This window comes from Ctenopharyngodon idella, chromosome 10 (genome assembly GCF_019924925.1).
Source record: "Ctenopharyngodon idella isolate HZGC_01 chromosome 10, HZGC01, whole genome shotgun sequence".
NCBI classification, from domain to species: domain Eukaryota; kingdom Metazoa; phylum Chordata; class Actinopteri; order Cypriniformes; family Xenocyprididae; genus Ctenopharyngodon; species Ctenopharyngodon idella.
The window spans coordinates 5541117-5569007 of record NC_067229.1 but is presented as its reverse complement, the minus strand read 5'-3'; the positions used below and the strand labels follow the sequence as shown (position 1 = coordinate 5569007).

At 35.8% G+C, this 27891-nt stretch overlaps 1 protein-coding gene across 5 annotated transcripts; it reads left to right on the top strand.

The window, feature by feature from the left end:
- The first annotated feature begins 1161 nt into the window (after positions 1 to 1161).
- Positions 1162 to 27891, top strand: LOC127519760 (uncharacterized). 5 transcript variants are annotated; one of them, XR_007931887.1, is made up of 13 exons: positions 1162 to 1707; positions 5222 to 5557; positions 8746 to 9072; positions 9283 to 9423; positions 9620 to 9958; positions 10825 to 11115; positions 11763 to 14245; positions 17855 to 18190; positions 18486 to 18810; positions 19779 to 19910; positions 22356 to 22670; positions 24255 to 24545; positions 25317 to 27891. XR_007931887.1 is itself a non-coding variant. In XM_051907292.1 (7 exons), the coding sequence occupies exons 3-7, from the start codon at positions 18591 to 18593 to the stop codon at positions 25412 to 25414; spliced, it is 936 nt and encodes a 311-aa protein (XP_051763252.1). In that variant the 5' UTR covers positions 13876 to 14245; positions 17855 to 18190; positions 18486 to 18590; the 3' UTR covers positions 25415 to 27891. The 5 variants fall into 5 exon arrangements, 2 of the variants coding, with proteins under 2 accessions (XP_051763252.1, XP_051763251.1); XR_007931886.1 differs by having other exon boundaries at positions 1162 to 1712; positions 24375 to 24545; XR_007931885.1 differs by having other exon boundaries at positions 1162 to 1712.

Genomic DNA, 27891 nt, shown 5'->3' with positions numbered 1-27891 from the left:
TAAAAATAGAAAAATGAGAAAATAGCTCCTTGCTCTTAAAAAAATAAAAAAATAAAAAAAAATTGTGGGCTGCCACAGACCTGCCGCACAGGTTACATGTGTTTTCCCAAATATGAGCTGTTAACCATAAGTTAAAATATTTCATCGTGTGCCATAACTAAGCCACAAATGATCTGCAGTTGTGTGTGGTCATCTGGGCCATTTACCTCAATACAAATAGTGAGCCAAACGAAAATTCTCTCAAAACCTTTGGCCCATATGTGCTCACCCATGCCACATCTAGGCCAGATGTGCCAGCTATCAGTCACATTTGGCCTAAATGTTCTTGCTATCTGGGATGCTTCGCAAAATGATTCAGTTTCGAAGCGCTCGAAGCCACACGCGGATGACGCCTGCTGGTCAAACAGTGTAAATGCAGCCTAAAAAACACCTTTTAAAACAATTGCAGATGTTTTATTGGAAGTGTAATCTATTAAAAGATATAAAGAAATAATATAATACCATTTAATATGAAGTGTCTTCACAGTATGTGCTATTAAACTGTTTGGCTTGTTTTCTTTATTTATGGAGAGTTTTGTTATCGGGCGTATTACAGAAAATTTCTATCTTAGGTCTTAACTTAAGATGATAACTTAATTTAGGATTTTTCACAAATTCGTATTACAGAAGCAAATCTTAACTTGATTTAGGATTCTTATCCTATCTTACAAATTCTCATCTTATCTGTAGTTAGGAAATCTTAAACCGCTCCATCGAGTTCGGTAATCAACTGTCAGGTCTGTTACCAAGCAACCAACGACGCGCAAACTGATTCTGAGGTAAACCTAACAACAAAATGGAGAAACCACGGTGTGCTTTTAATTTCAGTGCGGCAGATATTGAAAGTTCAGTTGAAAAGGTAACGTTAAAGTCTGTTTTATTCGGCAAGTTTTCATCTTCTCTAACTCACGAAGATAAGAAAATATTTTATCATCAAAGCGCAGCACATCCTCTGGGTCCTCCAAAAGTCTCTCCACCATCAACCGTCGCTGCTCTTTGTCTTGTATAATTAATAAATGTAACGCCATTCTCGAAAAAGTCTTTTATACTGGGATTTTTATCGTTGGATTTCAAAAAGGTTTGAAGTTAGGACACCAGTGGGGTTGTCCTAAAGTTAAGACAGCTTTTAGGATTTTTTTTGTCGAGTTAGGATGCTTCTGTAATACCCGTTTCCTATCCATAGTTAAGATAAGATTATGCACTTAAGAAATGTCATTCTCTAATAGCGTTTGTCCTAAACGAGGTCCTATAACTGAAATTGCCATGGTTACCAAACAGATAAGATAGGATTCTAAAGTTAAGATCTTTCTGTAATACGCCCCTAGATTTTACAACTCTTTGTATTATATATGTGTCATTAAATGTCTACAAAAAAAAAAAAAAAAAAAAAACCTTCATTACTAAGGTGAATTCGGTCTTTTAATATCACTTTCACATTAGTTCTTAGTACCTGGTAAAAATGACTGTCAGGCAATAGAGCAAAAGCCTTCCAGGTAGGTGTCATGTGACAGGTTCAGTATCAGTGGGTGCGGCTTTAAGACAAACAGTGGCGATTCGGCGGAACACAAAGATACAAAAATATATTCGAACATCTTTATTAAATTCAGATTCTTCACAGCTCTACAACAACATGAGCAACTGGTTACTGTTTCTGTTTTTATTATTAATGTACGGTAAGTTTACGTTTCGATTTATAGACATGTTTGTATGGGGATTAAAAGATTTAAGGATGACTAAATGATGACAGAAGAACTAACAAATCCAGATAGCATACTGAAAAAAAATCCTATTCTTGATAAGTGTTTTCGCCCTGAGACGAGATGCATTTAGGTAGGCTATATTCGAGAAGCAACAAATGCGTCCCAATTCGCCTACTTATACTATATGCCCTAAAAGTATGCACCGTTTTAGTGAAGAAAAAGTACATACTTTTGAGTGTGTAGCAGGCGCGTTTAAAGTCCTCCTGGGAAGTTTTACGACTGCAGGTGTGTTCAAATCAATTTCGTCGGAGTAACATGGCGGTGTACCTTCTCTTAATTAATAAGCCTACACAAAATAGCCTACAGCACTTCTACTTCTAGAAAATAAAGAACAAAGAATGTGCATCAGGTGTGTTTTGCTTTTTATGTTTTTAATTAATTTATAAAGCCACTGTAAACTTTATTGTTACATATTATATTGTTATAATCATATTTTGTGCAGGCAATTAGCTTACTTTGTTGTAAAAAGCCTGGCAATGTCACTGCTAAATACCTATAAGTATTGTTCTATTGTTCAATTGTAGTAAGTGAAGCGCCAGTGTGCCAATATGGTCCCAGCTAACAGAATTTTGTTATAAGAACGTTCTCTAAACATTCAGTGTTTGTTCTGGGAACATTAAAAACATCCAGTTTTCTTGACGTTAGAGGAACGTTTTTATAAAGTATGATGTTCCTCAAATGTTCTTTCAACTTAATTTTGATTTAAAATTCAACATTCTAGGAACGTTGATTTGTAACATTCCAAGAACATGAAAATGTCCAGTTTCCTTAATGTTAGTAGAATGTTATTTAAAGGTTAGTATGATGTTCCTGAAACGTTCTTTCAATCATTCAAACACCTGCTGTGAACAAGCACTGAAAGAAAGAGAAATAAGAACACAAACTACAACTTTCTTCAGCCACAGCCTTAGATGAACTGAAGATAAAAGACATTAAATCTCTGAAGATCTAATTAAACAACTCCACAAACAGCATTACCAGCGTCACTTATTACTAACCAGACTGACTTTATTTCTGTCACACGTCTACAGAAGATCTTACTTAGAATTAACAGAGGTTTAGATGTTGATGTCTTATTGAAAATGTTTCGTTTGAGGTCACCATCATGGGGATCCGCATTTGCTTTAGTTGGGCTCTTGACCCTTGACTTTTGATGAGTTGCTTCTTTATCTGCAATTGCAGGTGTTTTCAGAAAACATTTCTGCATTGATAAAGCAGATCAACATGTCTGTTTTAATAACAGACAAATGACTGCATTAAAGTGGTTTAAATAACTGCTTTTTCTTTAGTTTTGCTTACTTTTGGAGTTGAAATGTTATATGAGCAGGAAAAAAACAAAACAACTCAAATGAGATAAAATTTGTTTGTAACACTGAAGTGACTTGTGTAAAATTGTCCAAAACTATTTAAAAGTTAAATATGACACACTTAGACATCAGCACTCATCATACAAACCTCAACAATGGTGACAATAAAAAAAAATTCAGCTGCATAATTTATTCATGCCGCAATGCATGCTGGGAGTCATGAACGTGTTTTGTATGCTGGCATGAAGCAGGTCACCATTGTTGTGTTTCATATGCTGAATGTTGATGTCTGAGTGTATAAATGACACAAAAACATGTTTTAAACAGAGTTAACAATGACTGTTAATTAAACAGAAATCAAGAAATCAACATTCAGCGTCTGAAACACAACAACGGTGTTATATATTATTTCCACATTGGTTGAGTTTCATATTTCTCAATAACATTTCAATTCCTTAAAGCAATTACTGAAAAAAAAAAAAACATTGTAAACCCCTTAAAAGCAGTCATTTGTCTGTTATTAAAACAGACATGTTGATCTGCTTTATCAATGCAGAAATGTTTTCTGAAAACACCTGCAATTGCTGATAAAGAAGTAACTCAACAAAAGTCAGGGGTCAAGAGCTCAACTAAAGCAGACACTGATCCCCATGATGGTGACCTCAAACGAAACATTTTCAATAAGACATCAACATCTAAACCTCTGTTAATTCTCAACAAGAACTTCTGTAGACATGTGACAGAAATAAAGTCAGTCTGGTTAGTAATAAGTGAAGCTGGTAATGCTGTTTGTGGAGTTGTTTAATCAGATCTTCAGAGATGTAATGTCTTTTATCTTCAGTTCATCTAAGGCTGTGGCTGAAGAAAGTTGTAGTTTGTGTTCTTATTTCTCTTTCTTTCAGTGTTTGTTCACAGCAGCTGTTTGAATGATTGAAAGAATGTTTCAGGAACATCACACTAACCTTTAAATAACATTCTACTAACATTAAGGAAAATGGACATTTTCATGTTCTTGGAATGTTACAAATCAACATTCCTACAATGTTGAATTTTAAATCAAAATTAAGTTGAAAGAAAGTTTAAGTAACATTAAACCTTATAAAAACGTTCCTCTAACGTTGGTTCTGGTTCCCCAGAACCAACACTGAATATTTAGAGAACTCATAACAAAATTCTGTTAGCTGGGGCATTGACGTCTGGATTCTCCAGTCTGCACATAGTGAACTTGGAGCCAGAGTCTGCGCAGTAGTGAACTTGAAGTGGAGCTGCGATATCAAGGTCCTGCCCACACTCCTGCAGAATTTACGACATCATGGTGGTGTTCATGTGTGTTCAGCTTGTAAATATGATCTTTCTGACGAAACTTGAACACACCAAAAAGTAGGCAGGCTTTGGGATATACTAGCCTCCTTCGTCATAATTGCGCCGCTTGGCTACATGCATTCTGACACAGTTTACTGGCCTGTCTGTCAATCATCTTGTCACAGTTAAAATCTCCCACATTCCACATTCCAGAGAAATGTATTGCACATTGATCACGTCTTTCATGCTCATAACTCTCCTCATGTGTTTGCATAATGGTGCATTTAAAAGTTAAATATTAAAAGTATCAAAAGTTCACATTGTTGTTGCAGATGAAATATAATGTACTAGAAAACATCATAGAAATATATTTTCATCTGGTTAGATACTGAGTATCACTCACTCAAAGTTTCTTTGTTCTGTTATAAATACAATATTTTGAAGAATGTTGGTAACCAAAAATTTGCTCGGCACCAATGTCTACCACATTATGAAAAAAATACTATGGAAGTCAAAGGCCCTGAAACCTTTTAGTTACCAACATTCTTTAAAATATCTTCTTTTGTGTTCAACAGAACAAAGAAGCTCATACAGGTTTAGAACAAATAGAGGGTGAGTAAATGATGACAGAATTGGGTTGAACTAAATTCATTGCTTAGCTTCGTTGTGTATGTCTTAATTTTCTCATTTTTTTTTACCTTCACAATCTGAACAGTAATTCCATATCTGTTTGTCTTTTCAGCAGCTCACACAATACGTTGAATGTGCTGAAGTGAGTGTGGTATCAGTAAAACTGTTCTGTTTGTTTTCCAGGAGTGTTTGGTGCAGAGCCAGATGAAACTGAGCCAGCGACCGTGATTGAAGGAGATTCTGTCACTCTACACACTAACCTTTCTGAACTACTGAACGATGATACGATACTGTGGCTGTTTGGACCTAAAGACTCTCTCATATCTCAGATAAAGAGAAAGGATGACCTGACCTCATTTTTTGTCACTGATGATGAGAGATTCAGAGTCAGATTGCAGGTGGACCAAAAGACAGGATCTCTCACCATCAGAAACTCCAGAATCAGACACTCGGGACAATATAAAGTCACCATCTCTAGAGAAAAGACTACAATAAAGATATTTAGACTTGCTGTCATTGGTGAGTATCTCAAGTCTTTCATTTTATTATCTCATAACATTTCATAACATTAGCTGCTCTTCCATTGCTTAACTGTTCCATTCCGTGCTGATCCAGCCCAGCCGGTATGGATATGGTCTAATTTTTTACTGCGGGGCTGGTAAAAGAGCTCTTTGGAATGTCATATAAATGCTACAGTCATTGCCTCGGCAACACATGAGTTTACAGACAATAAGATGTAAATAGTAACCATGTTATGGATGATAATCAGATATTTCTTATTAACTTGCGTTAACTTCGCTCAAATTGCACATTGAAGCTTGTTTCTGCTATTAAATAAAAGAAATTGAAGAGATAATTGTTTTTATCTCACAATTTTGACTTTTTTTCTCACAATTGTGAGTATATTTCGCATCTCTGACTTTTTTTCTGCAAATGCTAGTTTATACCTCACAATTATGACGTTTTTCTCACAATTGCAAGTTTATGGGCCCTATCATACACCTAGCGCAATGTGATGCCAGGTGCAACACAAGAGTTTTTTGCTAGTTTCAGCCCGACACAGTTATCATTTTCACATCCAGTGCCACGTTGTTTATATAGCAAATGCACTCGCTCCCGTCTGTTCGCCCATGGGCGTTGGTCTGAAAATGAGGTGTGTTCAGGCACATTGTTGGCGCGTCGCTACTTTGAGGCAACTGAAAATGTCTGTGCCATTGACCAACTGAAACCTGGTCTTAAGTCAGTGGCACAGTATTTTTTTTAAAGAGTGTGTTAGTAATATGTGCCTATATGCAGGTGCACAAAGTGCGTACACTCTGCTTGTTACACACACAGGGACGTGCAGCAGCACACAAACATGCCAAATATAAGCAAAAGTAAAATAAAAATAAAAGGATTACAATGTAAAAGTTTATTATTGTGTACATAAAGATAAAAATGCCTACATGTCATAATAGATAGCCACTGCACGTATCAGAATTACCTATTTGCAGTAATGACGAATGAAATTGGCTAATTATTTGACCAATCGTGGCAATACACACATGTATTTAAACTGACTGCGTCAGATTGAGGGTGTCTATTTTCCGCCATGTAAATAGCAATCCATGGTACAATCACACCTGGCTTTTAAAGAGAATGAGAGATGACACTCTGATTGGTTTATTGTACGTTACGCCCAAAACACACCCATGACTCATTAAGAGATTAGGTACAACCCTTTCGGATCATTTTTTTCGTCTTTAAACTAGCAAAAGTGCATTCTGACTTTTTCTCACAGTTGCATGTCTATTTCTCACAATTCTGACTTTTTGGTCACATTTGCAAGTTTATTTTGCACTAATGTCTTTTCTTGCAATTGCAAGTTTATCTTGCATTTCTGACCTTTTTTTTGTAATTGTGCATTTTTATCTCTCAATTCTCACTTATTTCAATTATGCAACTGTGAGTTTATATTTCACAGTTCTGACTTTTTCTCAGAATGTTTCTAACAATTTTGACTTTTTTCTTGCAATTGCGCATTTAAATCTCACGATTCTTTTTTCTTGCAGTTTTTTCTTCACAAATGTGAGTTTTTATTTGACAGTTCTGACTCACAATTGCACATTATCAAAATCCCACAACTGCAAATTTATTTCGCAATTATAGCTTTTTTCAACGCAGTTGCATGTTTATATTTCGCAATTCTGACCTTTTTCTTGCAATTAAGCATTTATATCTCAAAATTCTGACTTTTTTTCTTGCAGTTTTTCCCCCGGTTTAAGTTTAAGCTAGTCCTAGACTAAACTGCATGTTTGAGCTGTTTTAACTGAAAGCAACTTGCACTGACATATCTTAAAATATGTCATGGCCATTGTTTTTAAGATGCACACCAGTAATGTTTTTTTCTAATGTACGTTTATAAAAGCTACTTAAATATCCTAATTGAACTAAGGGTTTAGGTTAAGCCCTGCCTGTGAAAATGGGGCTATATAGGGCTGCACGATTTATCGCACGATACAAAAAACAACTTTTCAATCAAGTATGTCTCCAAATACTAATCCAACTAAAAGCACTGCGAGTTTGAGTCGCTTATAATGTACAAAAAGCAACACGCGTCAAACATCTTTCCAGACATGAGAAGCATTTATTAACATCTTGTCCAATAAAAGACAACATTTAATAACATGTTTTTACTCCAAACTCACTTCATAACGTGTTTACTTCTGTGAGATGATGTGGCTTCTTACACAGAATAAGGCAGTCATGTGTTTATTAGTCATGTTTAATCAATCAAAGCGTTTCAATCTTCTGTTTTTTTTTTTGTTGTTTTTTTTCAGCTACAGCGATATGATGCATGTTATCTTCTTCTGTGGCAGGGCATATTTGCAGTTTCTGCGCAAGAGCGCCCTCTTGATTTCAGATGGAGAAGCATTTACTACTGATCACAGAGCGGTACAGCTCTGACAAGCTGGGCATAAAATAATCGCAGCCTTTGCCAAATTGTGTGTGGTTTAATCGCGATAAATCGTGCAGCCCTAGGCTATATCTCACGATTCTGACTTATTTCTCACAATTGCACATTATATCTCACAATTTTGACTTTTTCCTCACAATTGCATGTTTATATCTCTCAGTTCTGAGTCAAAATTGCAAAATGTAAACTTGCAATTACAAGGAAAAAAAAGTCAGAATTGGGAGATAAAAAGTTGCAATTACCCTTTTTATGTTTTATTCAGTGGAGAAAAAAAACTGCCATAAATAGTGTTGTCGGCCAGCTAGTGAGAAACTGTCAGCCGGGCAACAGACAACTGACCAATCCTGAATGCCGCAATCACTACACACGTTTAGCCAACCGTAGTGAGAATTCCAGACCAAGAAAAGTTTGTAATCTTGCCATGCCGAACCATGCTCAAGTGGAAATGTAACTGGAACCATTCCTTACCCTTGTTAGAACTGTTCGGACCAAAAGGTGGAAAAGCAGCTAATGATCCGGATTTAGAAATATTTGGTCATTCTAAATCCTGGATTATTTCACACTACTGATATTTACCCTGTAATTATGGTTATTCAGGTTTCATGATTTCAACTCAAACATTTGAATATCTGTGTGTAAGCAATAACTGAGTGAGAGTTTCTTGATTCTGCAGGTTTTCATGATTCACTCTCTTTCCAAATTTTTGAAATGTTGTGAAATACATATTGTTCACATTCTGCTCGTTTTGCAGGTGTGGTTGGTGAGACGGATGGAGTGAAGTCAGTGTCAGTATCAGTGACAGAGGGACAAACTGTCACTCTAGCCATGGATGCTGAAATGCCCAAAGATGCTCTGATGCTGTGGAGGTTTGGAGATAAAGGCATCCTCCTAGCTAAAATTGATGTTGAAACTAATGAAATCTCATTAAACAATGCTGATGAGAGATTCAGAGATCGGCTGCAGCTGAATCAGAATGGATCTCTGATTATCAAGAACACCAGAACCACAGACGCTGGACTCTATGAGCTACAAATCAGAGGCAGTGAGAGCTCACGGCGATTCCTTCTTTCGGTCAATGGTGAGTTTTATTTTTATTTTTTATTTAACCTTTATTTAACCAGGAGAGTCCCACTGAGATTAAAAACCTCTTTTTCAAGGGAGTCCTGGCCAAGAGGCAGCAACATTTATACAATTATAAACAAACAAAAACATTAAAATAACTCTGAGTAGATGAAAAAGCAAGTATTATTAGCATATATAACTGTCTCTTCACTGTCTCTTTTTATAGCCATCCCAGATCCAGGTCTTTCTTCAGGTGCTATAGCAGGAATTTGTTTTGGTGTTTTAATTCCTGTTCTGCTGCTTGTGGCTGCAGCCTTTCGTATGATTTACTATCGCCATAGGATCTCTAAATTAAAAAAGCAAATGGGTAAGTGTTATATACTTTAAACAGGATTTAATCGTAAGCTTGGTGAACAGCTTTGAAGAATTTAATGTTTCCCCATTCAAAGAGATAAAAGCTGCACTTGCATGACTGAAATAGCTGCTTGAGAGACTTAAATGGGGACTTTGAAAGAAACTTTGACTCTCATGAACTCATTTCTGTTCTCTGTTTCTATGTGAAGCTGTGGCATGTGAAGTGAAGGAAGAGACAGTGACGGAGGGAGATTGTCCAACTCTACACACTGGTCTTACTGAAATACATGGTAACGATACAATAGAGTGGTGCTATGAAGCTGAAGACAATTACATTGCTGAAATCAGTGGGGGAACCAGAAGGCCATCTACATTGGTGGGTGCTGATGGGAGATTCAGAAGCAAACTGATGCTGGATGAGAGAACTGGAGATCTCACGATCAGTAACGTCAGAACCATTCACTCTGGACTCTATAAACTCAAGATCAGCAGCAGCAGCAATAGCACAATAAAAATCAAACACAAGAGATTCATTCTTACTGTCAATGGTAAGTATATCAACTATTCCAATGTGGTAATGAGCGTGCACCAAATAATTTGAATCAAATTCACACTAACACATGCTCAGAGTGCTCAAATATTAAATTTCTCTTAGATGACATGAGAATAAAGCCTATACAATTAGGAGATTAAAGTTGTAATGTATATAAACCGTCCACACTAGCGTTTTTAAGCATTTTCCAAAAGTTGCTCATCCACATTGAGACTGATCTGAAAATGCTTAAATCGCTGTACTGTGTATGCGTAAAACATAAAAGCTCACGAGATGATACCATTTATGAGCCATTTACATGACACTGTTTTCAACTAAAAACAGAAAACTTTATGCATTTTCGCCTTTCATTTACACAACAACAGTGTTTTGGGGCCCTGAAAATGCAAACTTGAAAACAAATTTTAGGTTTTAAAGTGCAAGTTTTTGATAACGATACCATTATCATCTCTGTGTAAAATACAAATGCATGAATTTGTGAAAACGTTGATGTCATAAACATGCATATTACATGTACAGTAGTGTTTCTGTACAAAGCGACATCGCCATCTACTGGCCTGGTAGCATAATACAGCGTTTTCAGACAAAATTATAATTATAGTAACAAAAATGATTTAAAACATTAAAATTTTTTTAAAACTTTTGTTTAAATCTCATTAAATTTGACTGTTGATTATTTTATCTAAAAAATAAATCTGGACTAAGATGATTCCCTATATAGTTTACAGCATTAGCCATTACTTTAAAAAAAAAAAAAAAAATCTCATGTAAATGTATGTGATATTGAAAATGCAAGCAAAATTCATTCAGTCACTTGTTTTTCAGTATTTCTCCATTTCTGTGTGTTGTTTTGACATGAAGTGAAGTCAGTGTCTGTGAAGGAGGGAGGTTCTGTCCTTCTCCAGACTGCTGCTAATATTCAGACCGATGATCTAATACTGTGGACATTTGGACCTAAACACCGTCTCGTTGTTAAAAGTGATTCAGGAAAGATAAGTATTGGTAAGCGATTTAGAGACCGACTGGATCTGAACCAGATAACTGGATCACTGACCATCAAAAACATCGGAACCACAGACTCTGGACATTTTGAACTACAGATCATCAACAGCGAACAGACCACATTCAGAAGATTCAATGTGACTGTCACTGGTGAGTAGAACAGTATTAATGTGTGTGCATTTATTTATTTATTTATTATACAACAGTTCTCAACAGGGTTTTCCACTTGCCTGTGTTTGCACATTTCATATTAAAAGCAGCACAAACCACTAAGGATTTTATTTATTTTATTACTTTTTTTATTTTTTTTTAAGTTTTAAGAATTTGCAAATATGTTGCAATTAAAAGAATTTTTGTTAAATTTCAAAAATGTGAAGGAGCATCTCGCTGCATTTTGGATATCCAGGGATCATGTCAGTAGAGTTTTAGTTTTCATTAGTTTTCTTGTTTAATTGTTCAGATAAAACTTTACTCTGTGATTTTACAGTGTTTCTTATTATTGCACATTTATTGAAAAAATATGTGCAATTATTTCTTGTGTCTGTCCTGTTCATATTATGTAAGCCAAAATGTACAGTCAGCTGGTTATTATAACAAAATAAACCCGTTCATGCTCAGTAAACACATCTGTTAATAGTTTAAAATGGTCAGAGATAGTCCTGAAGATGCTGTTTGTGAGGAACAAGTTAGTCTTTATTCGCTGATAATCTTTTGTATATTTTCTGAAGTCAACAGGAAGGTTAACTGCTGCTTTCAGTCATTTTAATTTCTATGATTGTCTCTGTATTTTCTTTCAGATTCCACAGGCGAACAGGTGAATGAACAAACAACTGTAGTGACACCTCTATTGAATGAGGAAGTTACTGACGGAGCAAATGAGCAGCAGGCAACGAGTCCAGTTTGATTAGATAAGACATAGCCACCACTGCGACATCATCGACAATCAAGCTCAACAACATTTATGCTGTTGTTAAAAAATATGAAAAATGAACCCGCATACTGGATATAGTTTGAATGAATTCTTGTGTGATGAGCACAGTTTAACAGCAGGTTACAGAAGACGCGATAACTGATGTGGCATGAGCAGAGAGAGATTCAAGGCTTTAAAGTCAGCATGAAACGGAAGTTGCGATTGCGACCTGTGCCTAGACACGACGACAACGCAGCCCTGAAGTGGCAGCAGAGATTGTGCCAACTAGATCATCCCCTGTGAAGGTCTCACCGTCACGACAGCCAGTGGCACAGATTCCCAACAATACGATCTTCAACTAGATGGAACTGGATTCAATATTTTGAATGTTGCAATCCTAATCGGACTTATGACCTGTAGCGCTGCCTGAATCATAATTATGCACTGTTCGCTGTTGGCCAGAGGAGAACTGGCCCCCCAACTGAGCCTGGTTTCTCCCAAGGTTTTTTTCTCCATTTTTGTCGCCTGTTGGTCACCGGATGCCAAAAAACGAGCGTTTAAGGACACAAATGTGGATACAGGCAATTGAGACAGATCGTTATGCATAATACTCTGAGAACTACTGTATGCCCACTGGAGGGGAACGTAATCGGCGACAGGATATGCTAAAAATAAAAATATTCACTATTCACAAAAAAAAAAGTTTACTGACTAAATGTTTACTGCACATAGGCATACTGAGTGTCAGGATCCCACAATTTTAATCTTTCTTCCTGCTGATGCTTCATGTCTTACCCAGATAGCAACTTTGTGTCGGCCCAGATCCGGCCCACATCTGGCACATGGGGAATGATGATCTGGCCCACATTTGGCAGGAATGATGGCACTTGGGCGGACCGCTCCTGTTTGCCAGATCTGGGCCACAATCAGGCCATAGAAATGCCACATGTCAGCCAAGAGCAAAGAAATAAAACAACTGGACCTTATCTGATCCACAAAATCTTTATATATTATTTATAGAGTCATCTCAGCATTAACAAGCCTGTTATCAAGCAGAATCACTGAAGGAAAGAAGAAAAAAAAAAAAAGAGAAGAGCAGAAACACAAGAACTACAACCGACTTCAGCCACAGCCTTAGATGAAATCAACTGAAGATAAAAGACATTAAATCTCTGAAGATCTGATTAAACAACTCCACAAACAGCATTACCAGCTTCACTTATTACTAACCAGACTGACTTTATTTCTGTCACACGTCTACAGAAGTTCTTATTAAGAATTAACAGAAGTTTAACTCTCATGTTTGTTTCATTTGAGGTTACCATGATGGTGATTGATGTTTCCATTAGTTGGCCTCTTAACTTTTATTAGATATTTGTTTATTCTGGCTGTTGTGATAATGTGTTTGGTAAGCACATTTGCAGTAACAACAAAAATTGAAGTGAGATTGGGTGTTGGCAATTATTTTGAAAAAGCTGATCTTCTGCTGTAGAATCACAGTGCTGCTGTAATCAATAATGTAAATCTAACTCAGAGATTGGGCTCTAAATGAGTTCAGCGATTCAGATCAAATAGTGATTATGTGAAAACATAACCAACACCACCTGATCATCTCTTCACTTTGCTTGTCTGGTTGTTATAACTCAGTTACAACAGCCCAAACAAAATCTACCATTAAAAAGTCAATGGTCAAGAGCTCAACTAAAGCAAACCCTGACCTCTGTGATGGTTTCTTAAAAATTGTGATTTTTCTCCTTTGGTGATTCAGCTTGTTATCATCAGGTGTCTTCAATAATATTCAATCATCACCTCAATTAAACACTTATTTATCTCATTAACTTTAACACTGCTTCAGTGGGTGGAATAAAAATATGGCAGGACTTTTACTTTCTGACCCCTGGACTTTCCACCTCTGCTAGGGAGCAGATTGAGACGCACGCATAGTCAACGGAGAGAGTTGGATTGTTTCCCCCCCACGATGTGGGCGTGGCCTAAATGCCCTCTGTTTCTATATGTGAATCTGCGGGAACGTACTCGGTCATGTGAATAGATCCCTAAAATAACTTGCGCTATAGTTTCTACATTTCTTTAGAGGATGAAATTACTGGGACTCTTGAAATGTTATTCTTATCGCCGAGAAAAGTCGTATTCGATGTAACGTCTCTCCGTTTAGTGTTTAGTACTTTTTGTTATGGTGTTTTGAGCTTTTTTTATCAGACTGGATGCGGCTTCGTGACGACAAACGCAATGGAGGTTAACAGCATAAAAATATAAAATAATCTCATTGACCATCTTTATTAAATTCAGATTCTTCACAGACCTGCAAAACCACGAGGAAGATGTTAGTCTTTCTGTTCTTATTAATGGCTGGTAAGATTTTGGAAGTTTGTATACGTTTTGGTTTCGGTTTAACGTTAGATGATCTTGATCAACGTCAAATACATGGCAATTTAGACAATAGAAACATACGTTTAATAGCCTACTGGTAATAACGTTAATAAATGATGTGCGAAACAGTGGTTTTATGTGTGATTCGTGTCGTCGTCGAAATCTTCTGGAAAGTTAGGTAGACTTACGCGCACATACCCAGTTAACACGATCCCAAATACATTCCATAACACCAAACAAGAGCATTTGCTGTAGTTCCTATGGTTCTCTTATTTCTAGAATTGTGCTAATTTTACGATATCCAGACTTAATTCTCGACATCAGGAAACCCAGCTAACAGAATTTAGTTATAAGAACGTTCTCTAAATATTCAGTGTTGGTTCTGGGAACGTAAAAAATTTCCAGTTTTCTTGACGTTAGAGGAACGTTTTTTAAAGGTATAATGTTCCTCAAACGTTCCTTCAACTTAATTTTGATTTAAAATTCAACATTCTAGGAATGTTGATTTGTAACATTCCAAGAACATAAAAATGTCCAGTTTCCTTAATGTTAGTAGAATGTTATTTAAAGGTTAGTACACAGCAAAATCCCCAGTGTTAAATTAACACCTAAAGTGTACATATGAGTCCATCTTGCCGGGTGTTAAAAAGTAACACTGAAGCAGAGTTAAAGTTAATGAGATAATTGATTGATGATTGACAATTAGTGGTGACACCTGATGTTAATAAGCAGAATCATTGAAGGAAAGAGAGAAAAAAGTTGTTAATTAATGTTTTATGGAATGTTTCATTTCAAGTCACCATGAAAGAGGTCAGCGTTTGCTTTAGTTGGGCTCTTGACTCTTTACCTTTTATTATTAGTTTTTGTCTGGCTGCTCCAACTTTGTGTTTGTAAAGCACATTTGTTATGGCCAGAGAGAATATGATCTGGTCACAGTATGTTTTGGTGATGATATTATCATCATGCAATGGCCTGATGTCATTTAGAGTCTAAATCTCTGACTGTATGCTTGATGTGTAGCTTCAGTGTTAGTGATTGTAGTCCTGTGATTTTACAGCTTGAGATCCAACAGCAGTATAAACAATTATTATTTACTTTTTTTTTAAGAAAAATACATTATGCACAGAAGCTTCTGTGTTTAGACACACAGACATCAAGAATCAGCATATGATTCTCAAGAACGGTGACAATAAATAAATACAAAATACTGACAAACAGATCAACTCTGAACATCACAAAACAAGCTACTGTCACAACAAAACAACAGAAAAATAAAAGCAAACATGAACAATCTACGAAAATTACAGGACAATTCAGCTGCATAATTTATTCATGCAGCAATGCATGATGGGAGCCATGGATGAGTTTTGATTGGTGGCTCCCATCATGCACTGCAACATGAAGCGCTTTGTTTGATTGTCACCATTGTTGAGGTTCATATGTTGATTCTTGATGTCTGTGTGTGTTTAAAAAAAAAACTTCGGATTATAAAAGCTCTGCTGGATCTCAAGCGGTAACAGATTTAGCATAAAGAAATAATAGAACATCTATATGACTGGTTAACAATACAGGATGTCACCAATGAATCAGGCCATTTCACAATGAGAATGTCATCATCAAAACACAACTGTTATGACTGTGCTTCCCAAAACTGATCATCTTTGACTTACAACACTTCTGGGAAACGCAGCCCAGATCACAGTTTCTCTGGCCATAACAAACGTGCTCTACAAACACAAAGTTAGAGCAGCCAGAGAAAAATGAATGTTAATAAATAAAGAGTCAAGAGCCCAACTAAAGGAAATGCTTTTCACCATCATGGTGACTTCAAACTAAACTTTCATTAAAACATTAACATCTAAACATCTGTTAATTCTCAATAAGAACTTTTGTTGATGTATTACAGAAATAAAATCAAACTGGTTAATAATAAGTGTAATAATGTTTAATGGCTGGAAGTCAGTTGTAGTTGTCGTGTCTCTCTTTTTTTCTCTTGTTGTTTCTTCAGTGATTCTGCTTATTAACATCAGGTGTCACCACTAATTGTCAATCATCACTCAATCGTCAATCAATTATTTCATTAACTTTAACACTGCTTCAGTGTTACTTTTTAACACCCGGTAAGATGGACTCATATGTACACTTTGGGTGTTAATTTAACACTGGGGGTTTTGCTGTGTATGATGTTCCTGAAACATTCTTTCAATCATTCAAACACCTGCTGTGAACAAACACTGAAAGAAAGAGAAATAAGAACACAAACTACAACTTTCTTCAGCCACAGCCTTAGATGAACTGAAGATAAAAGACATTAAATCTCTGAAGATCTGATTAAACAACTCCACAAACAGCATTACCAGCTTCACTTATTACTAACCAAACTGACTTTATTTCTGTCACACGTCTACAGAAGATCTTACTTAGAATTAACAGAAGTTTAGATGTTGATGTCTTATTGAAAATGTTTCGTGTGATGTCACCATTATGGAGATCAGTGTTTATTTTAGTTGAGCTCTTGACCCCTGAATTTGTTGAGTTGCTTCTTTATCTGCAATTGCAGGTGTTTCAGAAAATAGTGGTTTAAATTATTTATTTTCTGTGATTGTGGAATTGAAATGATACATGCTTCATGCCAGCATACAAAACACATTCATGGCTCCCAGCATGCATTGCGGCATGAATAAATTATGTTGCTGAATTATTTTTTATTTATTTATTTATTTATTTTTTCTTGCTGATGGCTAAGTGTGTCATATTTACCTTTTAAATAGTTTTGGACAATCTTACATAAATCACTTCAGTTTTACAAATGATTTTTTTATCACACCGGTTGACTTCTTTCTATAATTAATTTCTATTTAAATAACATTTAAATTCCAAAAGTAAGCTAAACTACCAAAAAGCAGTTAGTGCAACTTTAATGCAGTTATTTGTCTGTTAAAAAATCAACGTTCCTAGAATGTTGAATTGTTAATCAAAATTAAGTTAAAAAACATTTGAGGAACATCATAACTTTTAAAAAGTTTCCTCTAACATCAAGAAAACTGGACATTTTTTATGTACCCAGAACCAACACTGAATATTTGGAGAACAATCTTATAACAAAATTCTGTTAGCTGGGAAAATGCTTAATCCTTTAATTATTTTCTTGCTCAAAATTTTTTTCCCCTGATCATTTCGGTAACTAAGACCCCCAAACATAATGAGATCCTTGCTAAATTAAATTTAATATAGCTTTCAATCAACAAAAAGCCTATATCATTTTTGTTTTAATATTGCCTATTTTCAAAGTAAACAGCTCAACTTCGTCGGAATCTCGTTTGAAGTCTGATTGTTAAAATGTTTAATATTTCATTGAGAAATGTTGCTTCTCAATTACATTTATCTTGTTGTAATATGTAGTAATATCAATACATATTGTTTGAATTTTCAGTTATGGTATTAATTTTCACAATTTTTGTCCCATCACAATCGGAAAAGTAATCACATCTTTTTTTTTTTTTTTTTTAGCAGCTCACACAATGATTTCAGTTTAATCTGTTTGCTGAAGTTAGTGCTGTATCAGTAAAACCTTTTCTGTTTGTTTTCCAGGAGCGTCAGGTGCAGAAACTGATGAAATTGAGGCCGTGTTGGTGGTAGAGGGGGATGCTGTTACTCTACACACTGATATTTCTGAAATACAGAATGATGATACGATACTATGGATGTTTGGACCCAAAGACTCTCTCATATCTCAAATACGGAGAAAGGACGACCTGACTACATTTTTTGTCACTGAAGATGTTGGATTCAGAGGTAGATTGCAGGTGAACCAAGAGACTGGATCTCTCACCATCAGAAACACCAGAATCAGACACTCTGGACAATATAAAGTCACCATCTCTAGAAAGAAGATTTCATCCAAGATATTTAATGTTACTGTCTTTGGTAAGTCTTACATTGTAATAATTTAGTCATTCTGTACTCTGGGTTATGTTTTTATTCTGTTTCACACTGTTCATATTTACCCAGAGTTTGTAATAATTTGGTTGGTTGGTTTGGATGATTTCAAACCATATATTTGTATAACCGACACGTCTGTGTGTAATAAACATTTATTAAGAGAAATTTTCCAAATTTTGCACCACACAAGCAGGTCTTCATAATGGGACAAACTTTCAAAATTTTAATTGTGAAACATTTCAAAATTCTACATTTTATTAATGTTCTGCTTGTTTTCCAGGTGTGGTTAGTGAGACAGATGGAGTGAAAGTCAGTGTCATTATCAGTGATTGAGGGAGATCCTGTCACTCTACATGCTGATTCTGAAGTACACCAAGATGCTCTGATGCTGTGGAGGTTTGGAGATAAAGGCATCCTCCTTGCTAAAATCGATATTGAGACCAACGAAACCTCGTTAAATGCTGATGAGAGATTCAGAGACCGACTGAAGCTGGATCAGACTGGATTTCTGACTATCAAGAACACCAAAACCACAGACTCTGGACTCTATGAGCTACAGATTAGAGGCAGTGAGAGCTTATGGCGATTCCTGGTTTCTGTCCGTGGTGAGTAATTCTTTCAAGTCTTTTAATTTAAAGCTGCAGTCCGTAAGTCTTGGCTCTTTTTCACCATCTCTGTTTGAAACCTGCAACTGCAGTTATTTGTAGAATTGTAATCTTTATGTGGGTTGTGCATCGGCACGACTCCTCAGCCTGGATGAATCTAATGTTTTGAGGAAAATGTGTGACTGTCAGTCACCGCACCAGTGGATAATGTACTTCGGAATCACAGATTGCAGTCTTGGAAGTATGACCAAAATAAGAATTTTCACCAGAAAATGTCATCTGAACAATTAAGTAACAAATCTGCCACTTATGTTCTGACCAACTAAGAAAAAAAAACATTACAGTAAATCGCTTTACCAATGTGATTAAATCTAACGATCGCTTAGCTCATATCACATCAAACGTGCAAATTACTATTATCGTTATACTTTGTTCTCAAATTTTTAATGTTAACAACATCAGCATTGCGTTGCTGTGTATTTCATGTGTATTAGTGTTACCTGTAGATTTCAATTTCTGTACAGTCTATTCTCTAACATTTGTCATACCATACAATCCGCTATCAAAATTATAAGTTGAATTATCCAGCTGTTGTGAGAAATATATATGATCCGTCACCTGCAGCATCCTCACATGCCATACTAGCTGGGACTCCTTTATGTATACAGACATGATGTAATGATGCAAAGATAAATGACAGCATGCTCGAATCGAATTTCCTGCAGAAACCTACCAGTACCACTCAGATTAGAAAACATTATTACAAGCTTACTGTTGTGAATCGGGCTAAGGTAAGAGATAGTTTTGAACACTGTCTGGTTATGTACTTGCTCAAAAATTGATTTTGGATTATTTTTAACCAAAAAAGTTACGGACTGCAGCTTTAATGATATACTGTATTATTAGTGCATTTTTACATAATTTTAGATGATCACATTGACTGACACCTTTATTGTCTCTCTTTATAGCTGTCCCAGATCCAGGTCTTTCTTCAGGTGTTATAGCAGGGATAGTTGCTGGTGTTTTGATTTCTGTTCTGGCTGCAGCTGTTGCTTTGATTTACTATAACCACAGGATCTCTAAATTAAAAAGGCAAATGGGTAAGTATTTTATTATTTAAACAGAATTTTTTACTTTAAAAAGCGTACAACCCCAATTCCATAATATTTGGATGTTAAGAGTTGGAGTTACAAAAGTAAAATGCAATAAGAAATATGTGATTTGTCCATTCACTTTAACATTTATTTAATTGACAAAAGTACAAAGAAAAGATTTCCAATGTTTTGACTGGCCAACTTAATTGTATTTTATAAGTATAAGCAAATTTAGATTTTGATGGCTACAACACGCTCTTAAAAGTTGGGACAGAGGCATGTTTACCACTGTGTCACATCACCTTTCTTTTTAATTACACATTTTAAGGATGCGATTTTTTTAAGTTTTGCAAGAAAATGTTTTGCCCAATCTCACTTGATACAAGATTCAACTGCTCTTCAGTCCGTAGTCGTCATTGTCTGATTCTCCTTTTCATGATGGGCCATACTTTTTCAATAGGAGACAGATCTGTTGGCTACTCAGTCACATCCATGTGTGTCTACCTAACCATGCTGTTGTAGGACATGCAGAATGAGTCCTGGTATTTCCTTGGTCCATGAACCATGGACTTCCCATGAAACATGTCATCTCGATGACAGTATGTCTCAATCCCAATATATGCCTCCACACCAATGGTAACTTCACACATATGCAAGTCACTCATGCCGTTTGCACTGATGCACTCCCATACCGTGACAGAAGTTTGCTTTTGCACCTGTCGCTGATTCTCCTTGCGTAACAGAGATTCAGGTTGCATTTCTTAATGCACCGGTAGACTGTTAAGTGACACTGGTTTTCGATAGTACACCCAAGCCCATGTGGCTATATTTAACACAGTAGCATGATGCCATCTGACTCATGCAGTGCCATCTGAGGGGTCACATTCAACTGAGGTGTCCTGCCTATCCCTACACGGCCTGAGATTTCTCTGGATTCCCTGATATTTTCACAATATTATGTATGGTAGATGGTGAAAGAAGTAAATTCTTTGCACAATTGGATTGAGAAATGTGATTTTTGATTTGTCTGACAATCCTGTCATGAATTTTGGCACAAAGTGGTGTGCCATGATCCAGCTTTCCTGGCAAAGACTGAGATGCCCCTTTTACATCCAGTCACGATACCCTCACCTATTACCAGTTCACCTGCTTATTTGACTGTTCCAAAAGAGTTTAACTTGGATATTCTATAATGTTTTCACTTTTATTATGCCTCTGTCCCAACTTTTTTGGAGTGTGTTGCAGCCATTAAAATCTATTTATATTTACATAATGCATTTAAGTCGGTCAATGAAAACTTTGGAAATCTTTTCTTTATACCTCTGTCAATTAAAAAAATGTTAAGGAGAGTTAACATCTCAGATTCTAGATATTACATTTTACAAAACGTCCAAACTTTTCTGGAATTGGGGTTGTACATTATAGTCCTCATTTTGAGTCACGTGTTTTTGCATCTCTTTTAAAAATCAAACCTCCCGTGGGGATGTTCATTCTCTAAAATAAGCATTGGATTAGTGAGATTTGTGATATTCAGTGAATTTCTAAAAAATCCTGTCAGAACAGAATCAAGTATCCATCATTCCTGGTCTTCATGTAACCAAAGCCAGACTTTTGACTATGGCATTCAATAAGTTTGTGTCCGTTAAATTTGTCACTAACATACACATATACTCTCTTTTGCAATTCTTAGCCTTTGTATTTGTTATTTTTACTAAAATGAAAATTCATTTTCTCATGTCATGTCATTTCAAACTTATATGCTGTTGTTTATGCTGATCTTTTCCATACAACATTTCATACTGACCACAGCATTCAAGCTCTAAATAAAAAAAAATCATAAATGCACTGTAGGGTCCAAACAATTCATGCCACATACAATTATTAGACCACCACCACCCAATGTAAGGTTTGTGCCACAGCTGCCCTAAACTAACAGTATTGGTGAATTTTTATGTTTCTATAATGCTTAATTCACCAGTATGTGTATACAGTCAATAACAAAAGAGACTGTGGAAAAGTACATAAAAACGATGCCAACAAGCTGTTATCAAGGCCAAAGCAGGCCATACAAAATATTAAGCTTTTTGATTATTATGTGTGAATAAAGACTGTTTAGTTGTTTCAGTTTGTTGTTTTCATAATAAATGACAATAACATTTTCAGTTTTAAACAAGTTTTTGACAGATTCTAAAAATTTTAGTTTTCTCTCTATTTGTTAAGCACCCTATGTCAAGTCTTCTAAAGTATGATCATTTTGTGTAATTAAAATTGTTTATTCACTGCCAATGTTTGGCTAAAAGTGTTGACATGCTGTGGCAAATTTTACATTTCTCACTCAGAAGACTTGGAATATAGCATGAGTCATATGGACTTGTTGGTTGTGTGAATGTAGTTTTACAGCAACTGAGATCTTTACCTGAACCCTCACGTATCTATGTGTTTCTATGACAGGCAAAGAGAAGGAAGAGACAGTGACAGAGGGAGAATCTGTCACTCTACAGACTGATACTACTGAAATACAGGAAAGTATTACGATAAAGTGGTGCTATGAAACTGAAGACAATCTCATTGCTGAAATTAAAAGAGGGACCAGAAACACATGGGAGGGTGCTGATGGGAGATTCTGGAGCAAACTGAGTCTGAATGAAAGAACTGGAGATCTCACTATTAGTAACGTCAGAACCATTCACTCTGGACTCTATAAACTCAAGATCAGCAGCAGCAGCAGAAGAACCAAATACAAGAGATTCATTCTTACCGTCAATGGTAAGTATCAGGTCGTCCAGTGTGTAAAAAATCACACAGTAAGTTAGATGATCTCAAATGAACACATTCTTAAAGTGGTCAAGTTTTAATTACTTTTAGATTTCAGTAATTAAAAAAAAAAAAGGGAAAATTTTGCATACCTCATTAGAAAACAAAGCAAAATACAGGTGCTGGTCATATAATTAGAATATCATCAAAAAGTTCATTTTTTTATTATAAATTATTTTTAAAAATGAAACTTTCATATATTCTAGATTCCCTACATGTAAAGTAAAACATTTCAAAAGTTTTTTTTTTTAAATTTTGATGATTAGAGCGTACAGCTCATGAAAGTCCAAAATCCAGTATTTCAAAATATTCGAATATTTCCTAAAATCAATCAAAAAATGGATTTGCAAAACAGAAAAGTTAAAGTTCTTTAAAGTATGTTCTTTTGTGCACTCAATACTTGATCGGCAGGACGTATTACAGCAAATGACTTGCTCCTAGCACAAATTACTGCATCAGTGAAGTGTGACATGGAAGTGATCAGCCTGTGGCACTGCTGAGGCACTATTGAGCCTTCAGATCATCTGTATATTGCTGGATTGACTGTTTCTCATCTTTCTCTTGAAAATATCCCATAGATTCAGGTCAGGCATATTGGCTGGTAAATAAAGCACAGTAATATCATGGTCAGCAAACCACTTGGAAGTGGTTTTTGCACTGTGGGCAGGTGCTAAAGTCCTGCTGGAAAAGGAAATCAGCATCTCCATAAAGCTTGTCAGCAGATGGAAGCATAAAGTGCTTCAAAATCTCCTGGAAGATGGCTGCATTGACTTTGCACTTGATAAAACACAATGGACCAACACCAGCAGACGTCACGCCCCCCCCAAATCATTATTGACTTCAGAAACTTCACACTAGACTTCAAGCAGCTTGGATTCTGTGCCTCTCCAGTCTTCCTTCAGACTCTGGGACCATGATTTCAACATGAAATGCAAAATTTACTTTTATCTGAAAGGAGGACTTTCGACCACTGTTCACTGTCCAGTTCTTTTTCTCCTTAGCCCAGGTAAGATGCTTCTGACATTGTCTCTGGTTCAGAAGTGGCTTGGTAGTCCTTTTCCTGAAGATGTCTGAGTGTGGTGACTCTTGATGTGCTGACTCCGGCTTCATTCTACTCATTGTGAAGCTCTCCCAAGTGTTTGAATCAGCTTTACTTGACAGTATTGTCAAGCTTGCGGTCATCCCTGTTGCTTGTGCACCTTTGCCTACCCAATTTCTTCCTTCCAGTCAACTTTGCATTTAATATGCTTTGATATTTCACTCTGTAAACAGCCACCCCATTCAGTAATAAAAATTTTGCATACCTCATTAGAAAAACAAGCAAAATATATGGTTCTATGCATGAATGTCTAGTTTAATTGCATCTATGATACGAAATAAAAATGAAGTTTCTGGTTATGAACATGCCAAAATAATAATAATAATAATAATAATAAAAAGTCATCTAAAATTGTGACATTGCCAGACAAAATTTATTCAGTCACTTGTTCTTCCCCTCTGTATTTCTCTGTTTCTATGTGTTGTTTTGACATGAAGTGAGGACAGTGTCAGTGGAGGAGGGAGGTTCTGTCACTCTCCAGACTAATGCTAAAATACAGAGAGATTATCTGATTCTGTGGACATTTGGAGCTGAAAACCTTTTCATTGTTAAAAAAGATTCAGAAACGACTCGTATTAGTGAGAGATTCAGAGGCAGACTTAGACTGGGCAAGAGGACAGGATCTTTGACCATCACAAACATCACAAAAACAGACTCTGGACATTTTAAACTACAGATCATCAACGGTGAAAAGACCACATTCAGGAGATTCAATGTGACTGTCACCGGTGAGTAGAACATAATTTATTCTAATAACTATAGTTTTTTTTTTAGTTACATGTTTTGTAACTCTGGTGTCTTTAAAGGGTTAGTTCACCCAAAAATGAAAATTCTGTCATCATTTGTTGATCTTCGGATCACAAATTGAGATATTTTTGTTTAAATCCGATGGCTCCGTGAGGCCTACATAGGGAGCAATGACATTTCCTCTCTCAAGATCCATAAAGGTACTAAAAACATATTTAAATCAGTCCATGTGAGTACAGTGGTTCAATATTAATATTATAAACGACGAGAATATTTTTGGTGCTCCAAAAAAAACAAAATTACGCTCCGAAGCTTCCTGAAGCAGTGTTTTGAAATCGGCCATCACTAAATAATTCATTATTTTGTTTTTTTTGGCGCACCAAAAATATTCTCGTCGCTTTATAATATTAATATTGAGCCACTGTACTCACATGAACTGATTTAAATATGTTTTTAGTACCTTTATGGATCTTGAGAGAGGAAATGTCATTGCTCCCTATGTAGGCCTCACGAAGCCATCGGATTTAAACAAAAATATCTCAATTTGCGTTCCGAAGATTAACGAAGCTCTTACGGGTCTGGAACGGCATGAGCGTGAGTAATAAATGACAGAATTTTCATTTTTGGGTGAACTAACCCTTTAAGATTGTATATCTGTAATATCATCTATAAGTAGATGTGTAGAGCAAAACTGCTTCTTTCTCTTTTTTAATTTCTATGATTGTCTCTGTATTTTCTGACTGATTCCACAGGAAACAGAGTGGGTGATTTAGTGACTGTAGTGATGCCGCTGCTGAATGGAGATGATCTGGATGGAGTGAATGAGCAGGAAGAGACGTGGTCACTTTAATGGAATAAGACACGCCCACCAGTGGCAAACACTGTGACATCATCAACGTTAGACCTCAACAACATAGTTCTGTATTTATGAAAGTGATAAGTGAACCTGTATGCTGGAAAAAGTTGGAATGAAGCATTGTTGTGATCATTATGTGCCTAACAGCAGGTTACACTTGAAGTGAGCCGAACCTCAAAGGATGCATTTTTTTGCAGTGATGCCACTGAAGAACCATTTTTGATTCTCCAAAAACAGTGCACAGTTCTTAAAACAACCATTTTTTCATCTAAAGAAGCTTTTCTCACTATAAAAAAAAACAACTTTTGTGGAATGGAAAGGTTCAGTGGAAGCACAGATGCCAGTAAAGAACCTTTAAAGGCTCATGAAACCCCAGAACACATTTTTTGTGATGTGAACAGATATGGACAAGTGGAACAAGTGGAAATTGGTTATTTTTGCATTTTTCAGCGCAATGTTGTACTTCCGGTTTGAAAAGCAAGTTGAAGCTACGTTACAAAATCTGACGTAGATTTGGTCCTCGGAGTGTGTCTATGTCACGTGTGTGTGTCTACGAATCTACGTCACACGGTTCTCTGCATTTATTCATGAGAAAGAGCTTGCTCAGTCCAATCCCTGCGCATAAGAATATAATTGCGGTATTACGCATGAGGAACTATCACTTCTGTTCAGTGTTGCCAATTTAGTGATTTTGTCACTACGTAGATTTAGTGACTTCCCTGCCCCTTTTGAGACTTTTTTCAAAAGTTTAGGGACAAATCTAGCAACTTTTTGGACAAACCTTATCTAGATTCATGACACTTTAATTCATGTACGACACTTTGTTTAGTATTGACAGTTTTAGGAGTGTTTTATCTTGTACATTACAAAGGGAGTGTTGATTTTTTATTTTCCTATTATTATTTACTTCAGTATTTATTTACTCTTATTCTGTTTCTGTTAATGTTGTTGTAAGTCAAATCTTAAACAAATCTTAAAGTTTTTATCATCATGGGACTATGTTGTGGGCATTGAGAAGACTATTCAGTTCAATCTACAGTATATATATCTGCACCTTTTGACTGGCAGAAGAATTTAACAAGATTGTTTTGGATATCAGGGGAAAAAAAGGGATGGTCCAGTAAGGCTGGATCTGGGTAATAGCTGCTGGATAAAGTGGATCATACATGCTATATCATCATTATCATCAATATCATCAAAAAAAAAAAAGCATGTTAGCTTTATTAGTATAGGTTAAATCTTTTAAAACTTTTAAACTCATAGGAACATAAAATTTTGAAACGTAAAACTCAGAGGAACATAAAATTTGATCTCCAAGCACATTTACCGTAATGTAAGGATCTTGTCTGCTATTTAGTATTGGTTGTTTAGTAGTAAGATAGATAGAATCACATTGATCACTCAACAACACACTGGAGAGAGAGTTGAGAACATGAGAGTGTTTAAAAAGAGAATGTTTCCATATTCAGTGACAAGGGAGAGCCAAAGCAGCTGCTAGAAATAACTTGATTGACTTGAGTTTGATTAAATCATATTACATTTTTGTTTCTCAATTGATTTGACACATTTCTCCAAATGAATGTAATTGCTCTCAAACAATTAACACACACTGTAAAAAATGAATGTGATTTTAAAGGTAAAATATTATAAAAAGGCTACGGAATTTTTTTTTTTTTTTACAATTTTTAGAAGTAAAAAGGAACAAATCATGTAAAATGTAAAATTTACAGTCAAAAACTGTAAACTGATATTCCCACAATTCCCTGTGACACTCCACATTTTAAAGTATTTTGTTTAAATAATCATGTTTCTTAATAGTTTTGTTATCAGTTATGTACATTAGGGTTTTATGTTACATCTTCTGTTGTTTAATGAATGTTTATTGCATTATGTAAGTGTTGTGGGTTACCATGATGGTGTTTTGCGTTTGCGTGAATGACTCTTTGCACCTTCTTTATATTAGTATATACTTCAGCTTGTGGAAAAGTTACTTGTGATGAATTCTGATTCTTCATGTGGCTTTCAACCTGCATTATTATGGTGGTTGTCAGTATATGTTAAAGGTACAAAACAGATTTTAGTAGTGTGCAATGTTGAATTTACTGGTTTACATTCAAATTTTGAAACTCTAGATGGTGCAGGCTGATAGGTTTAACTAATTAGGTAGCGATCATGTCACTATCTACATAGCAGTTTATTGGTTGTTGTTGCCTCAGCGGCAAATGAGCTGTGGCTCAACATTCAAACAAATAATGGTGTGTTGCTGGTAGTAGTATGCAGCGCGCTTTAAAGTAAATAAGCATTCATATTCAATAGGATTACATCTTAGTGAATTGGTGAATTGTGTATTGTTTTGCACTTTTGCTCAACACTAGCACTTAAAAGAACTGTAGTATGAGACCACATTGTGTTATTATAGATTATTCACTTGCTTGTTTGAAAAATCGTTTAAATAAATGTTCATATAAAGA